At 50.5% G+C, this 17,236-nt stretch overlaps 3 protein-coding genes across 3 annotated transcripts; 2 read left to right on the top strand and 1 right to left on the bottom strand.

Annotated features, from left to right (window-relative positions):
• The first annotated feature begins 2,567 nt into the window (after nt 1-2,567).
• On the top strand, nt 2,568-4,051 carry BKA55DRAFT_249082 (uncharacterized protein). Its single transcript, XM_046185347.1, has one exon. The coding sequence runs from the start codon at nt 2,825-2,827 to the stop codon at nt 3,917-3,919; it is 1,095 nt and encodes a 364-aa protein (XP_046054089.1). The 5' UTR covers nt 2,568-2,824; the 3' UTR covers nt 3,920-4,051.
• Nucleotides 4,052-4,398: 347 nt separating this feature from the next.
• Nucleotides 4,399-14,101, top strand: BKA55DRAFT_501715 (uncharacterized protein; the record flags this gene model as incomplete). Its single annotated transcript, XM_046186861.1, has 5 exons — nt 4,399-4,440; nt 4,934-4,984; nt 5,159-5,250; nt 6,036-6,180; nt 7,031-14,101. The coding sequence occupies 5 exons, from the start codon at nt 4,399-4,401 to the stop codon at nt 14,099-14,101; spliced, it is 7,401 nt and encodes a 2,466-aa protein (XP_046054090.1).
• Nucleotides 14,102-14,645: 544 nt separating this feature from the next.
• On the bottom strand, nt 14,646-17,096 carry BKA55DRAFT_558805 (signal recognition particle, alpha subunit, N-terminal-domain-containing protein). Its single transcript, XM_046191881.1, has 4 exons — nt 16,723-17,096; nt 15,666-16,647; nt 15,083-15,609; nt 14,646-15,029 (listed from the first exon to the last, which is right to left on the bottom strand). The coding sequence occupies exons 1-4, from the start codon at nt 16,954-16,956 to the stop codon at nt 14,784-14,786; spliced, it is 1,989 nt and encodes a 662-aa protein (XP_046054091.1). The 5' UTR covers nt 16,957-17,096; the 3' UTR covers nt 14,646-14,783.
• Between the last annotated feature and the right edge of the window lie 140 nt (nt 17,097-17,236).

Raw genomic sequence — 17,236 nt, forward strand, 5'->3', positions numbered from 1 at the left:
AGCCTCAACGGTTGGCTCACCTAGTTCCTTTGATTTCATCGAGATACCATATATGATGAAAGTGGTTTACAATTTCATTGACTTTTTTACTGCTCGGCGTTTTCAGGTAAAGGCAGCCTTTCCTTGGAGTACTGGAATTGGCCCACAGCGTCCACACGCATTCCTTCGTTCATTCATTCAATCCATCACACACACCGTCTTTCATTTTAAGAAATTGCAGGTACATTTTTACGACCACGTGGAAAATGTTATCAGACTTGACAGCTATATCTATCGAGGGCTGGATCTTGTGTTAATCCGAGTAGTTTGTTGTTGAAAAGCATGTCTTTTTAGGCGATGTATGATTCAATCTGCTGGCTTTACTATGTCACAGCGCATCATGCACTCGTAGAGGAAGAGTTGTCGATAGGACGTGCGATTTTCATAGTGCAATACTATTCAATGACTTGGTGTTTCTGCTTCTCCATTGAACCATTTGACCATCATGTGTGGTACGAACTAGTCCGGATAATCTCATGGCAGACGGCAGACTTGGCTGGTTCGCTTCTCTTACGCGTACCCGTCTAGTGATTGCTCAGCCATGCTTCTTGGGGGTATGGTATGGAAGGCTACGACTAAGAGATAGGGGCAGGAGAAAGGGATTAGTTGGGCTGATATTAAGCATCCTCATAATTCTCGACACAGCCTCACAGATCGACAAAAGGATCTAGCTGAAGTGACGTAGCATCAAAGACACGTTACTGCCCGACTCTCGATGTGAAACAAATCAACGAACGAGACCACAAGAGAGGATCTGACTGGTTGATGAGGCTTGTTTGTAGGAAGCGAGGTTGGCGATACAATATTTGCGCTGGTCTGACTGTCAACAAAGCGTGACTAGATAGTAAAATTCATTCACACCATAAGCAAGGAGGAACTTGGTGACAGGTCACACCTCTCCACATTGTTCCATGAAGGGTCGCAGGGGCAGAGGCCTTAGGAACACGACCACACTTCTCAGACAGTTGTTGTTTTAGTACGTGTGGATAGATGAAGGTCAAGCGTGATGCTGTAAATTAAAAACAAGAGATAGCCTTGACAAGATGCCGTAGAAGGTGGATTCCCATGGCTATAAGATCTTCTGGGGAGCAATAGCATGACGACAATGGAGACGGATGAGAAAACCAAGAAAGAAAGAATAGCTAGATATCTTCCTTAAGGTATGATTGGCGATCCGGGAAGACGGGGAGTTTTTGGCATGTTCTTGGTGGGCCGATGCTATTTTTGCATAGATACGTATCTTTTTAGGGGACAAGCACCCATGCCCGTTTCCACATCGGACCACACCAGCCTCCCGTTTATTCTTTCATCTTTGATCCCCCAGACAATGGTAGAGTGGATAACCACTTGATAAAAACCGATAATTTCGTTGAGAAGAAGACCCTGACGATGAGCTATGTCATAATAATGGGCCGGGGCCTGGAGGCAGCCGTTTCTTCATGGCGTTCACTAACATGTGGGTGTCTCCATGTAAGCAGTTGAGTGCAGAAGAGTGATGACGACGACTCCTAAAGAGTTGACAGGGGTGGGAGATCCATTCGAGATAGATGCTATAGCCGGTTTGGTTTGAAAGCAGTGAAGCACCGGATAGCTGGGTAATAACTTGGTGAGAAACGCAGTGCTTTATGGAGGAAAATAGATATAAAAGATATCGAGTTATCAATTAAAATCGGGAATGTCTCAGTCGTCATAACGTCAGTAAGTACCCAACTCGGGTCTCCTGTCAGGAACAACTATGCACTTGCATATAAATACAATTATTATGCATCATTCAGGGGACCGTGCAGAAACAGGAACAATAGATCGTTAAATAAAATTAAAAAAAAATTGGCATAGACACGCTCGTTGTCGAATCGGTAAGTGACAACTACCGAGACGAAACGCTGGCTTCATTATGTGGCTTTTTTACTGAAGTTCCATATCGGTACGGGCAACCTTACAAAAAATCGAATTCCTAGTAAACCTAACCCAGGGCAGCTTCGAGCATGGTCTAGACGCGGCCGTCCGTATCAGTGTGGCCGCCACCAACGGGCTGTCTGTTTCGGTTAGGTAGGTGGTCTTAGGCGGCTCTTTAGGTGATGTTTTGGCGCATGTTACCCAAACGCACCCGACTTCAGCAGTGGCCTGCCCAGTCTGCCAGTGGGGGAGGTCGTGTGCTGGGGTAAGCACAGCCTCCGTCCAGTACCACCGGATCCATGCAGCCCAGGCAAATACGAGGAGACCTCACAAGTCTGCCAGCATTTCCTGACCCATCTTTCCATTCCATCCATCCATCTACCCTTTGTTTGCCTGCCCTTGTCCCTTTATAAGTCTCACCTCCCGTCGGTGCCGTCACACAATCTTTATTCTCGTGACTCTATTCACCTCCGTATTACTCACTCTCGCTTTTCCGTCTTTGTTATTTCTTCTATCGTTTAAATTAACATCGTATCCCAGCTCAGCCTTGGCTCGTCGATCTCACTCTCGCTCACGCAACTCATTTGACATCCAACGACTACATCCACTGCAGTTACAGAAAAGCCTTGTTATTCTTTGTCTCACGCCTATTCGTTCAGGTATTCACAAACGACGATTTGGCTCAACTCTTGATCACGGATAACCGATTTCCTCACTGGGTTGTCTATCGCCCTGGAAGTTCGCGTCAGCAGCCAGTTTAAAGCGCCATTACGCCTTTGTTCCCCCTTAGCAGTTGTGAGCCAGGACGACAACCTCTACATATCTCAGCTGGCATATCCTGCCTAGTCAACCTTTTTTTATCGCGAAACACTCCGCAACCTCAGTCGCCATGTACACGACACGCCTCCTGAAGCTGCTAATGGTAGCTCTCGCCGTTGTTTGCGTCGCTCAGGCATCGTGGATTGACCTCAACAAGATTCACATGCGGGAGCGTCGACTCGTCCGCAGAGCAAGCCCAAGCCAATCCGATGACTCTCAACCAAGCGCTACTGCACCCGACAGCAAGCCTTCGGCTACTCAAGCAGATTCTGCATCTGATCCTGCTCCTACTGACGCAGCCGATCCTACCTCGGACGACTCTGCCAAAACCGACGCTGAGGCTACTCAGGCTACCAATGAACAAACAAACCCATCTGCCACTGATGCTGAGCCTACCAACAACGATTCTGCGAAGACAACCGCTGCCGATTCCTCCCCTACAAACGCTTCTCCCACCAGCAAGCCCGCCGAGAAGTCTAGTGCTGCTGATAGCAAGCCCTCCGAGACAGCCGCTGCCACACAGTCTGAGGCTACCGACAACGCCGAGTCATCAGCTTCTGCAACTGACGCCAACACTGCTGCTCAGTCGACAGCCAATTCCCCAGCAACCACCAGCACCTCCAGCAACAACCAGAACAGTGACGACGCCAGCAGCACCGCCAGCGAGAACAACGATGAGGCTTCCAGCACTGCCGCCGAGAAGGACACCCGAACTACCGCCAGACCTGTTACCTCTACGCACGTCGCCGTCGTTACAAGGACAAACAGCGATGGCAATCTTGAGACCATGACCACTACGAGTGTGTCTACGTCAACACCTGGTCTGAGCGACGGTGATGACGACGGAAGCTCTTCAGGCATGTCGACCAAGACCCGCAACACTGTTATTGGAGTTGTTGTCGGTATTGGTGGTGCAATTGTTGTTGGTGCTCTTGGCCTTGTCGCATGGCGAATTTGGGGGCGCAAGAAGCACCAAGAAGAAGCCGATGGTCTCATGGACTTCAACGAGAACAATAGCCGTCCTAGCAGCAACGGCCCTTACCACAGCGTTGAGAAGACTGAGTACGGTAGTGTCGGGAGCTCAGGTCCTCAACGCAGCCCATTCCAATCCACGCTGGACACTTATCACCAGCCAACACCCGTGAACGCCTCGTCCAACTTTTAACGACGGAGTCTCGTGTTTCCTTTGCATCATTGATAAAAAGCATTCTCTTTTCTTTTCTTTTCTTTTCCACGTTTTCCAGCATCCGTTCCGATGGAAGTCATCAAGGTCATAGGCGTTTCGGACACGGATATTTTTCACAGGGGAGTCATAGAAAGTGCTGTACGAATTTGATAACGAAAGTCACGGCTGCAATCGGCTGAAGCAGCGTATATCCCTGTGTCCCAAAACCTTGCGGCCTTTGGGAGCAAATCATTGCAGCGTGAATGACTTGGTTCATGATTCCAGTTTTTGAGTTGTCTGGGCTTGATCATGCTGCATATATGCATTTTTTCCCCTTTCGCAGGACATATGAAAGTCGGCCCCAGGCCAGCTGCCCGCTATATAATGGGTTTGTGTGTGTAGAAACTCAATTAATAGTATCTCAAGCTTGGCTTGTAAAATGTGTTCTTAAATGTTGAGTATGAGTGAAGTACACCTTTATGGGTGTCCCTACGGCAGTGTTCATGCAAATATGCGACGAGGTCGATCATTGTTGATGACAGTGGCCTTTGTCATCTCCATTTGGGCTGATTATGGGCTTGGCCTATTGTGTCGTCAAGGCTTTATCAGACAAGTACTGCACTGTGGTTTTCTCTCATATTAGTCGATCTTGACCTCTTATGGGCTTCGCGTAGATTGCTCAAGTTTCTGATAATGGTACAAAGTATCATGCTTCACGATGACAATAACAATACCATCTCCATCTTTAACTACTGACTTTGCGTCAGGTCAACTGTAGCCTGGTTACTACAAACCATATGTGATAGCTGTTCACAGCCTATCTTGACAAGATACAAGCGCCCCATATCGAAGTCCATGGGTATATATCATACGTATTTTTAGTCATGGTTGCCCACCGAAATTCGTTGTTTATGTCTGGACAATGTATTTTGAATAATTGCTTAATTGCTGGTGAGTTTTCTAGTGGAGGCATGGCACGGAAACCTTCCACGTTGAACATCTGGTACTTATAAGCCGCACGTGTATACTAGGCCCAGGCCTTTCATTTGCAGTACATGTATCCCCGTGATAGCCAGGTAAGCGGAACAAAGAATGAACACGTCCAAAGGGTCCATTGGCACTTTTATTCCGAATAATCATAAAATCTGGATTGGTGCCGAATAGTACGTTGTGTTTGATATAGGGTAAGCAGATCAACTTCGTCTGCACCAGACGCAGCTCACTTTGAGCCTAGCATAGAGCCCTTGCATGCCTGAAGCGGAAAAGCCGGCAGCCCAGGTTCCTGAACTGGCATTCCAAAGGTTAACGACGGTAGCCCGAGTTAGCTCAAGGTACGGGCGGGTGCGGCCCCGACCTTTTTAAGGGTCCTAGTGGAGTTGTAAGAAAAAAAGAAAGGGGCAAAAATTTGACTTTCGATTCCTGAGATCTCAGTGCGAGAAAGGAAAGTTTTAGAGTTAGATGGGCATAATTCTTAAACCTCGCATTCCATTGGGTGCTATCACGATGAATAGGTGTTACGAGGTTAGGATGGTCGGGAAGGTAGTATGATGAGTTGTCAAACCTGAACCAGACCTAAACTCCGGGGAAATGATTGACCTGGACTGATTCAATGCGAGTCCACTTGTCCATTGGCCTATCCCAAGATGGGACTGTGCAGGCATGTTCATACTCGAACCGTGGAAGAAGAAATAGAAGAATGTCGGGACCCGGGCTCAACGGTGATGCCGCCTACTGATACAGGCGCTGGCAGCCAGTAATAGAATACCTGCTGATTCAAGTTGAGGGTAACATGTCATGAGCAAATGAAGATAAGCCTCAATGCCAGCGAAGCAGCCGCCAGTGCTGGATCAGTTGTTGTGCTAGCCTGTAGCGTGCTGAGGTGCGGGTCGAGTTGAAAATATACAGAAAATGATGAAGGATAGACCATCAAAGCGCAATTCACAACACAGACAAAGGTATTCCCTACCAACCTATCGTTTGTCGAGTTCATCACTTCGAAATTCTTCCAAGATGCCAGGGGCCCTTGGCGAAATTACGTCGTGGCCAGTGCGGGTACGGACGAGAGCGGGTCTCATTACAGAATAGCTCGCCTTTGAAGATGTTCCCTGTGGACGAGGCTACAGCAATTCTCCCAAGTGGCCAACTGTTCAATGTCTGAATTGGATGATTTGCTGTCAATCCTTGTGCTCTACAGCGTCACCAAGAAGGAAAAGCTGGGCCAGCACACACCCAGACTTGGAAGTGGCCGCCGAGCAGCGCAGGTGCAAGTAAACACCACTGACACCAGAGGCAGCTGCATGTGCAGGTACAGACAGATGGCACTTGACCCTCTCTTGACTCTACCTAGTCCCAGTTAGCATGAAGTTTTGAGCTGCCTTGTCCACTCATTATCAAACAGAGCTCTCGAGGGCTCATCTAATCTCATATCACCCCCCCTCGAATGAGAGACGTCTTCAATTTGCTCTACTGTTCCTCTCTGTCTACGCAACTTCTCCATCTTGTCCTTTCTCTCCTTCATCCCTTTAATGCTGGCCGCCCAACTTCGCAACTGACAACATTCCCAAAACCCCGATGTGTCCGGCCGGCATCATCTTTTTCTCATATTCGTTGTCTTCTGGCCACTCTTTTTCCCTCATGAAGCTCTTTTCTTAGGTTCTCGATAGACGCTTTTTTTCTCTATTATTACGCGCGACACCCCTGGAAGCCAGTTTCCACACCCCGGAAATTTCCCACCTAAATAGCTCTCAAGGCAAACCGTCATTCCGACCGCCCCCTTAAAGTTGGACAACGCGTCGCGTAGTATCCAGATATTTCTCGACCGTTGGGAAATATCGGCCACGAATACGGTTTCACAAACCTGTGTCCCCTCCCTCAGGCCTTCGAGATCGGCTTTTCAACTGAGCGACCGACCTTGAGAGAAAGGACTGGCTCTATTTGAGACTCAGCTGCAGACATATTCTTAGTCTGCACTGATCTCCCTGGGTGAGTAGACCGAAACACATTTTCCTTATTTTGGTCTTGGACATGCATGAGCTGGCAGAACACACATTCATCTCCAGACGCCACTGCATAACTCACAGTTGCTGACCGGGTCCGCCACCAAACAAACAGGCCGCTGTAAAGACGTCTTCTACAACGTTGTCGGCTGCTCCTCCTGGTGCATCCGCACAGGACGGTCACGGAGCCTCATACTCTCGATCCCGCCCTGCCTCACCGGCTTCTCCTACACTATCGAATACGTCAACTGTTGACGGCGAAGAGGAGATCGAGTCTTCGCCAGTTCTTCCTCCGCTTCAAGCCCCTCGGCTCCCGGAAAGAGCTTTACAATTCTTGAGGACACCACCTCCAGACGAAACTCAATTTGGTACTGCCAGCTGGGGCTCTCCCTACCCCCAGTCAGATCGCAACCTTCGTCGTCAGAGCTCTGGAAGTGAAGCCTCGGACGACTCTCCAATTCATCACCTGGATATCGAGACCCCTTTTCTACGCCCAGTTCCTGACCTGCTACGTTCACAGTCCGACCCGCCAGGCTCTTCGCTGAGTGCTGCCGCCGCCGTTCTTGCGAATCGCGCTCGACGGCAGACTCGTGGTCTTACTGAGGATTGGATACGTACTCACACCACTGACGACCCTAACGAAGAGAGTCAGCATTGGTTTAGTGACGGAAGTGGAAGCGAGCACTCTTCAGTGAGCGGCTCTGAACCTGGTTGGTTGGAAGAGGGCGAAGCACGCACTCCCCGACCCATCCAGAGAACAAGGAAATTGTCTCGAGAAGGATCTGGACACCATCCACGGGCCAGATCTAGCATCGAGACCCTCCGACCAGGGGATTCCCTCAGTCCCAAAACGGGACAGAACAGCAGTATGGCGACCTCCGAAGCCGCGCCAGTAACGCACGATGCGGCGAGCGACAGGTCTCAGGCCGCCTCCACCCCGGATGTACCTGTCGCAGAAAGTCCAAAGAAGCGTGTCCCTAGTGCTACTGCCAATGGGGAGCCAACGCTGCCCGCAACACCGATCAAGGGCACCCAAAAGCCTCTACCTAAAGAACCAGCACCAACACCTCGACTAAAAAAGAAGGTACCGTGGAGAGGCAAGAACATCATGGTTCTCATACCGCGAGACACTGAGCGAGGCCAACCTGGACATGCGCCCATGCCCTTGCGTCAAGATGAGATAGAGAGGATGTTTTCATCATGGGAAGAGCTTGGATATGACATTTCAGGCTTTGATTTGGAAGTCGAGGGCTATCAGGTTGAAGGCACAGCCGATTCTCAAACCCGAGATTCTTGGCCTGATTTTGATGAGGTAGTTAAAGAGAGGGAAGAGCGCAGCTTCAAGGTTACCTTGCCCGATCTGAATGCCTGGAAAGACTATATGAATGAGCTTCAGGAAGCGAAGCTGCGAGCGCTTGGTGTATCTTTTGGTGATGATGAACCCGAGCAACCTTCTGTCTCTCCTGCGACAACAGACCTCAGCCGCCAACCCTCCGCTCAGTATCCCCCTCTTCCATTCTCTCCTCCTCTACCCACCTCGTCGGCCTCAAGCAACCATGGTATGCCAGGATTCCAACCAGGCCATTTCGTACGGCCCTCGACGCACAGTCCCGGCCTTTCCCATGGTGCCTCACCACTTTCCTTTGCTGGCATGCCCGGTAAATTCAACCCGCGGCAATCCATTTCGTTCCCTGCCAACAGCTCGCCCTTTGGCTTCCAACAACAATCTCCATCGGGTTGGCCAGGGCTTAACCGCCATGATTCGCCTTCTCTCATGGGCATGATGTCTCCTCAGTCACCCTTCGGAGCAGAGAACCCCGCTGGCATGAACCTGCACCAGCGTCACCAGTCTCTACAATATCCCATGCTGCCGCATCAGCAATTCTCATATTTGCAGCCTGCTCGAAACTCACCTCGCCTGCAAGAAGTCCGCGAAGACGAGGAAGAGCCTACAAGCAAGAGCCCATCAAAGACACCCGAACCTCCTCAACAGCAGAACACGGATACCCTCCAGGCCGAGATTGATGATGCTGAGTACCACTTAGAAGAGCAGCTTCGCAACGAACTGGAGCACGAAGATTACAACCCCCAGCCTCAGAACGAGCAACCTGCTACCCTGCCAGATCCGTTTGTTCCGGCTCATGGTCATCAAGCATCTGGCCAATTCACTGTCCAGGAACGATTCGCCAATGAACAATCCAAACCCCTGGTCCTGCATCATCCTCGACCTCACAGCCGCGGCCACTCTCTATCACAGGGCTACTTCCGTGATCACAATGAGAACAGCGTCACCGCTGATGAGAGTAATCTCACCAAGTTCAGCAGCCTGAATGAGATCCCAGAGTCCCACAAACCTGACGATGCTTATGAGATTGAGACCAATCCTAGTAATTTGGGCACACCTGTTCAAGAGTTTGATTTCCCTGGATTCGGCCACCAGAAGAACTTCTCCACAGCTAGCAACCCATGGAACGATGCTGGTTCAGTTGATAGCGGTAATAAGATGGACAGACGCTTTAGCCATGCCAGCAAACCTTCGCTGTCTAAGCTTAATGTGCAAGCACCTGAGTTCAAGTTTAACCCCACGAGTTCCTTCACCCCTGGCCAGTTTGACTTTGGCAGTAAGAGCAATAGCTTCCAACCCGGCGCCAGTAGCTTTGAACCAGTGGCTAGTACATTCCAGCCTGGCCCAGGAAGTTTCCAACCCGGTGTGAGTAGCTTTCAACCTGGCGCGAGCGCTTTCAGACCTGGTGCTAGTAGCTTCCAACCGACTGCTAGCAGCTTCCAGCCTACGGCAAGCACCTTTGAACCTGGCAAATTTCAAGCTGCCAGTCTTGAGTCATCTGGGTTCCAGCCCTCAGTGTTCCAGGCGAACACTCAAATTTCTGATACGAACATGTTCACGTCACCTCCTGCGAAGCAGCCTACACATGTTACGCCAGCCAAAATCAACGTCAATGCGCCGTCTTTCTCTCCAGGCGAAAGTTCTTTTAGCTTTTCAACATCAGGCCCTAAGTTTAACGTTGCTGCGCCTACGTTCACCCCTCACTCTAATGCTTTCAAAAGTCCAACCAACCAGGGCCATGGCAGCATCTTTGGAAGTATTGATCTTTCTTCGAGTGACATGCAATTGAACAAGAAGTCAAAGGCTATCCCCATCGTCAGACCATCCAGTCAATCATCTGCTAGGTCGGATGAAGCTGAGGAGCAGTTTGATGTTGACGGTCGACCTATGGCTGATGAGAACAGGGTTAAGCGAGCACGCAGCTCTGCGCCTGGCGGTGATGATGTACCATTGTTTGCTGAGCAGCCTACCCAGACTGATGGCTCAGCCGAACAAACTCAGGAAGCCATACAAGATGACCATGTTCTCCCTGCTGATACTTCGATGTCGTCTATTGTCACCTCAGACCAGATCGATACCAAGGCTACTACAGCTGCTCCGTCTGCGGCGCCTTCAGTTACGTCCACAAATGAGAATAATAACTGGAAACCATTCGAGTTTGACTCCAACCAGGATATTCAGAGCTTTAACGATGCTCGACCATTTGGCGAAGACAACTTCAAGCACGAGCACAAGAAGACCCTGTCTGCCGCTGCCGAACCCTTTCAACCTGGTGCAAATTATGGAGAAACCACCCAAACTGAAAACGAAGAGGAATCGGACGCCTCTCCAGTGGCCAGCCCCATGCCAGCCCGTGCTCCTTCTGGGATTAGTACTTCTCGACTCAACGCCAGCCAGCCTCCACCAAGAACTGTTTCGAAGGGGCTTGGTGCTTCACGGTTTGCTGATCCTCCTAAGCCTGCTAAGGGTCTCGCTGCATCCCGATTCGCTGGCAGCCCAACTCCCGGCGAGAAGCCTCTTCCTCCTCCACCTGTTGAAGACAATGTCGTTGAATCAGTGGAGCAGGAGCCTAATCCTGAACTCTCAGCTACTGTGACGCACCCCGCTGGTCGTGGAAACAATGAGCCTACTTTTGAGGAGATCGATGCTGTTATGGATCAATTCTTTGATGATCCTACGATGGGCGTCAACAAGACCGTCGAAAATTCACAGTGGCAGCAATCAAGCCCAGTTCGCAATCTCGCGTCTATGGCTAACTCTTCTCCTTACAAATTGGAGCCTGCTGTCGACCAGTATAATCGTGATGAAGCCAGCTTGACCCCTCGGGAATATCACCCACTTTCCGACGCTTCTGCTCAACCGGTACCAAGCACCGAGCTCGAAGATCCATTCCTGGACCCCCCTGGAACATTGATCAATGCCGATGGTGCTGATGCTGTTGACGGCGAGAGTCTGCCCGCTAGTGACTGGGAGGCTGCTTTTACTGATGATGAGCATGACAAACTGGAGAGCCGAGCACAGTTCTTCGATGGACGTGTCAATGAAGTTGTGGGCAATCTATTGGCCTCTAGCCTGGAGCCTTTGGAGAAGACACTCTTCTCCATCCAGCAGGTCTTGGCGACCCGGGCTCGACGCACACCTTCTTCCCGACGCGACATGCGTAGTGTCTCTGCCGAGCTCCAGCAGAGCGACGCTGATGACGAGGACGAAGAACCTGTTGTTCGTCGCTCGATGAGTCCTCGACGGGACAGACGTTTGGATCAGATTCGGATTGCTGTTATGGAGGGTCTTCAAGCTCAGCAACGCAGTAAGCTTGAGGCCTCACCTACCCCCCCTTCTGCACCAGTCAGTTCGGAAGCACCGACTACTGGTATTCTCGAGGCCCTCGAAGGGCTGAAGCAGGAGATCACAAACAACGCAAACCGTGATGATGGTCTAAAGAAGATGATCCAAGAAGCTATCGAGACACGCATACCTGCTGCTCCCAAGTCCGAGGAGGTAGAGAACGCTAAACTCACCGAGCTTCAGGAAAAGATTACCGATCTCGAGCAGCGTCTTTACTTTGAGCAGACCAAGGTTGAGAATGAGGTCTCTGAACGTCGAGCGGCCGAGGACTTGGCGTCTGAACTTATGCGTAAGCTTCAAACTGCCGAGACCCGCATTGAAGTCGAGATCATCAACCGCAGCGTTTTCGACCAGCGTGTAGCTGACTTGGAAGAGAGACTTCGGGGAGCTGAAGAACTCAGTGAGGAATCAGTTGTCGCTCGACGTGCTGCTGAGGATAAACTGACTGAAGCCCGTGTTCAGCGTGAGGTCGCTGGCGAGGAGGTGGTCCGTCTACGCGAGCTCGTCGAGCAAAGAGATCATAAGCTGCGCTCACTGGAGCAGGCAAACAGCAAGACTGCTATGCGCATTGCTCTCTTGGAGGCTGCCCAGAACAACGCCACCCAGGCTCAGCATGAGGCTGTTGCTAAGTGCAAGGGTATGGAAGTTGAGCTCAAGGATGTTCGACAAGACAACCACCACTGGCGTGCAGAGGCCGAGCGATACGACGAATCTGCCCGACAAAAGGGCGCCGAGCTAATCCGTGCTCTCGAAGACAACCAGCACATGCAGAAATCTTTAACTACTCTTACGACACAACTTGAAGAGAATGAACGTGTTCGCGAAATGTGGCGCGGCAAGTTTGTCTCTCTTCAAGAGGATATGGGACGAGCTGCTCGCGAGATTGCAGAAGAGAACGCACGCCGTATTAAAAAGGATCAAGCCATGCTTGCCAGACAGGAGGTTTTAGACGCTCGTCTACAGGCCGAGGCTAAGACCCGAGAGCGCTTGGAGATTGAGATGGAGCGTCTGCAGTCTAATGAGCGAGCCGGTATGCGCGCAACCAATGAGTGTGCTCGTCTTGAAGGTATTATTGGTGAGCTGAAGACGGAGAACCACAAACTCGAACAGAAGGCTATGCGTTACCAGCGCGAATTCGAAGAAGCTCGTGAGTCTGGTTTGAGTGAAGTTAAGAGAACCCGCATGGCGTTGCAGACCGAAATTGATGCCGCCAATAACCAAGTCAACTATATCCGCGAGGAGCTCGAGGAGCACAATTCTAAGCTTCGCGCTGAGCTTGATAACGTCAGACTCGAAGTCGATACATCCAAGGCCCAGAATGAGATGCTTCTTGAAGAGGCTGAGAACAGCAAGATAGCCGAAATTGAAGAGCTTACGCGAAAACACCAGAATGAAATTGAGGATCTCCAGACACGATACGAGCGTCGGGTCCACAACGCTCAGGAAGATGCTCACAAAGCCGAACAACACCTTCTGGAGCGACTTAGCCTGTCCGCCTCCAAGACCGAGCATCTCCAGGATCGTATACTACACCTTGAAGATAAGCTGGAAATTGCCAAACAGGCGGCGGCTGCTGCGGCTCAAGCTGCCAAATCCGCCGGAGCTGATATCAATGTCGCTGTTGCTCAGCCTAGACAGGTATCGCGGGATCTTGAACCTCCTGAGAGAATCTCCCCTCAGGCTCTTCGTGAATCTATCATGGTTCTCCAGGAGCAACTCCAGGCCCGCGAGCAACGGATTGAGGAGCTTGAACACTCCTTGTCCAAGACGGACCCTGACGCCGCCACCAAGATTACCAAACGCGATGATGAAATTACTTGGTTGCGCGAGCTTCTCGCGGTCAGACATGAGAACCTGCAGGACATTATTGCCGCTCTGCAGAGTGATGGTTTCGACCGTGACGCAGTGAAGGATGCCGCGATTAGACTCAAGGCCAACCTCCAAATGGAGGAACAAGAACGAGAGAGAGCCATGAACGGTGGTTCTGCCATCAACCTACCAAACATCGCCCAGACAATTCAGAACGCTACGCCCCGCGTGGCACAAACCATCGGCCCTCTCGCGGCTGCTTGGGGCAACTGGCGAAAGGGAAACCGCAGTCAACCATCCCTCAGTAGCCTGTCTGGCGTCCTCAGTTCGCCAGCCCCTCGCCGAAACGCTACACCATCGCGTAGCAACTCGACCTCCCACAATAACTCGTTGGGTGGTCTCATGACACCTCCCGCTTCCAGCCTACGTCAAACACCTCCAGAAGACAACAAGCCTCAGCCTACCGCTTTTGCCAGCACCGGACGTCGCTTTCCATCACAAAGCTATGGCTCTGCACGAGCACGAGGGGCTTCAAACACCTCGCATCGAGCAGAGCATACTGTTGTCACGCCACCGCCTAGGGAAACAGAAGATGAGCCCATGACTCCCCCAATGATGCGAACCAGTGGCTACGATTCGGACGCCCAGCCTGGAGACTTTGACGACAATGATTTCTTTGAAGACTGAGCGGATCCGAAGACTTATAGGCTTCAAGCAGAGGATACCCTGTCATGATAATATATATTAATTATTTCCTTTGTCAAATCATCAACTACGGCCGATGCATACATATATATGCGGTTCACATTATTACACTAGTTTCACCAAGACTGCGAACCTAGAAAGATACCCCCTTTTGGATTGATGTTTATGCTACACAGATTGGGATTATTTGTCTTTTATTTTCATGGAGTCTTTTCTTTGTCTTGCATTGTTCAACTTCATGATGAAGCTCGTGTTTTGGAGGAAGACTGGTTAATGAAGATGGCTGCCAAACCTATACAAGAAAAAGGATAAAAAAAACGACGGCTGAAAAATGATAGTGGACCAACAAGTTTTGTTATTTTAGTTATTCCACTCACTGTCGTTTGCATAGCGGTGTGATAGACGTCAATTTGGCGCGGCAAAGCATCGAGAACGATTGCTCGTTGTACATAATCATAATTTACTCTCAAATGAAGTATTAAAATGAGATGTAACAAATTGGAATCACGGTCTGGCGTAGTGAAGATGCTGACAAAATTGTTTTGAATCAGACTACAATCCTGAGCTGTATAGTGGGAATCCTTCTCTTAACGTAATGTGACATATAGCTATTAGAATCAACAAACAACCCACACGATGTCCAAGACTAATGTGATTTTCCTTTTCAGTGGTTACTGAGAAGCTTCTCTACTGCCCATTTTACTGAGAAATTTCGCAGGTCTGAATAGTGCTGACCAACACCGACAAAAAGCACAGGGACGTTTGTCGCGTGAACAAGACTAACAAGAGTGCCAACCATGTCACCAACAGTGTCACACTTTGAGATGATAAAGCCATCGAGTGTGCGAACAGCACCAAAAGCAGCGTTGAAGTTGCGTGCTTGAGCGACTGAGTCGGTACCTACAAGAGCCTGGGATTTACGTTAGCTAAGGCAGAGTTGAGTTCAGAAAAGGGACAACGTACCTCGCCAACCATGAGGATCTTGTCAGGTTGGGCAAACTTGGCAAATTTCTCAAGAGAAGACATAAGACGCTGATCGTTATGTCTTCTACCTGCTGTGTCAATGAGAACGACGTCGTAACCCTCTTGCGCAGCATGGGTCACGGCATCCTTTGCAACAGTAGCAGCATCCTTGCCATAGCCTTTCTGGTAGAGCTCAACGCGACCACCTTCACGTGCAGTCAACTCCTTCAGATTGCGGACGTGGACAGCAAGTTGCTCAACAGCACCAGAGCGGAAAGTGTCACCAGCGGCAATCAGAACCTTGTACTTATTCTGGAGGAGGAAGAAGCAGATTTTGGAGAGGTTGGTGGACTTTCCTACGCCGTTGACGCCGACAATTGACATAACGTAGGGACGAGCCTTGCGAAGAGATGTCACCGGAGGAGCCGTGATAGCGTCAATTTCGCGGAGAAGATCGAGGGATGATGTCGGGGTGAGCATTTTTGTGAGCGAGGCCTCCATGGCGGCTTGAATTCTGGCGTTGATGCCTGCGAAACTGGTCAGAATGAAGCCAACAGGACATGATGCCGGATAGTGAACATACTCTCGAAACTGCCAGTCTTGACACCAAGCAGTTCCTTCTCAACACCTTCGCATAGCCGGACAGCAGCCTCTCGTGCCACGTTCTTCTGAAGCAAGTGCTCCTCCATACCCTTCATAGCCTTGTCGAGATCCTCCTTAGTCAATGTCTTGCCTCCAACAACGTTGCGGAAAAGACCGCTAATAGCGCTGACGCCTGACCCCAGGAGGCCAGATCTGGTTTGTGTTTTTGCTGCCGCTGCTTTCTCTGCTTCTGAAGCTAGGATCCCATGCACCTCATCACCAAGATCCTTGAGCACGAACTTGCCTTTCGATGTTGAGCCCCATGTGTTGGAATCAATCTCATCCACAGCTGTTGATCGTCCCATTGCCTCAACCTCAGAGTCGCTGGTAGCATGCGCCTTTGCGGAATAATCAAGCTGGACATCGTCTTCCTCATCTGCGAAGCCATCTGCGTCCCATTTGCGCCCTTTCTTGGCGACTGCCTTCTTCTTTCGCGGCGCTTCGTCACCGGAAGACACGGGGCCTGATGTCTGGTTCTTCGCCTTGCGAGCGCGCCGAGATATCTTTGCGATAGGACCACCCTTTGCGACAAGGAGGTGATTGTTCGGTGTTCCGGGTCGCGATCCGTTCGGGGTCAAAGCGGGGGTTGACTCGTCGGCCGAAAGGGCATCCTGAGGCCCATTGAGGTGGCGCCCTCGATATGTTAGGCCTGGCGCAACGGGGGGGTTGTCGCCGGTGTTTCCTGAGATGATTTCTTCTTCTAATGGGACTGCGCCAGCCGTGATGGTAGTGGAGAGAACCTTAGTACTAGTCTGGTCAAGCTCCTCGAGTTGTATGTCGAAGTATTCATCGAAGGCGTGGCATTCAACGAGGGTGGTATGCGGCTTGGTCAATTGTTCACCGTAGAGCTTAACGAAGATAGTTTTGATATTATCAACGAGCTTGTCAACCCATGAGAGGTGGAGGAGGGACCGGTAGACGGCCTAAAGAGGGAGTGGGGACGTCAGCGCCGAGGACCGGGGGAGAAGCCATCATGACAAGTAAGACTCAGGACTCACGACGAAGATAACGCCCAATTCCTTAACCAGAGTCCATTTGAGAGTATGTTGATCACTCTTGTACGGAGTATTAACGGCCGCGGACCTTGAGTCGCTGAGGGCAATAGCGCCACTCTTCTCCTCGATAAAAGTGTCTGCGATGAAGTTGTTGATGATGGAAGGGTTGATGGGAGTATAAGTGCGTGACCAAACGACCACGCCTGAGGTGGTTAATATTTCGAAGGAATCCAACATTTTGCGAGTATCTCTCTCGAAAGTTAGAGAAGAGAAATGATGATGCTGGTGGGAGAATTAAGGCGCAAGCCAAAGGGGAGGCGAATATTCGTTGGTAGATGTGGCTACTGTAGAGCACAGAGTGGGAGCGCAGACTAATGGGTAAGTCTAGTTAAAGATAAGATAAAACCACTGCACATCAAAAATAAAGGACAGGGACTCAACCCCCGGACACGCCGTTTGGGCCTAGGCCTTCCTTGGGGAAGAAAATCCAACCCTAGGAGCAGTGAAGTTACGATCA

This window comes from Fusarium redolens, assembly GCF_020744475.1.
Source record: "Fusarium redolens strain MPI-CAGE-AT-0023 chromosome Unknown BKA55scaffold_3, whole genome shotgun sequence".
NCBI classification, from domain to species: domain Eukaryota; kingdom Fungi; phylum Ascomycota; class Sordariomycetes; order Hypocreales; family Nectriaceae; genus Fusarium; species Fusarium redolens.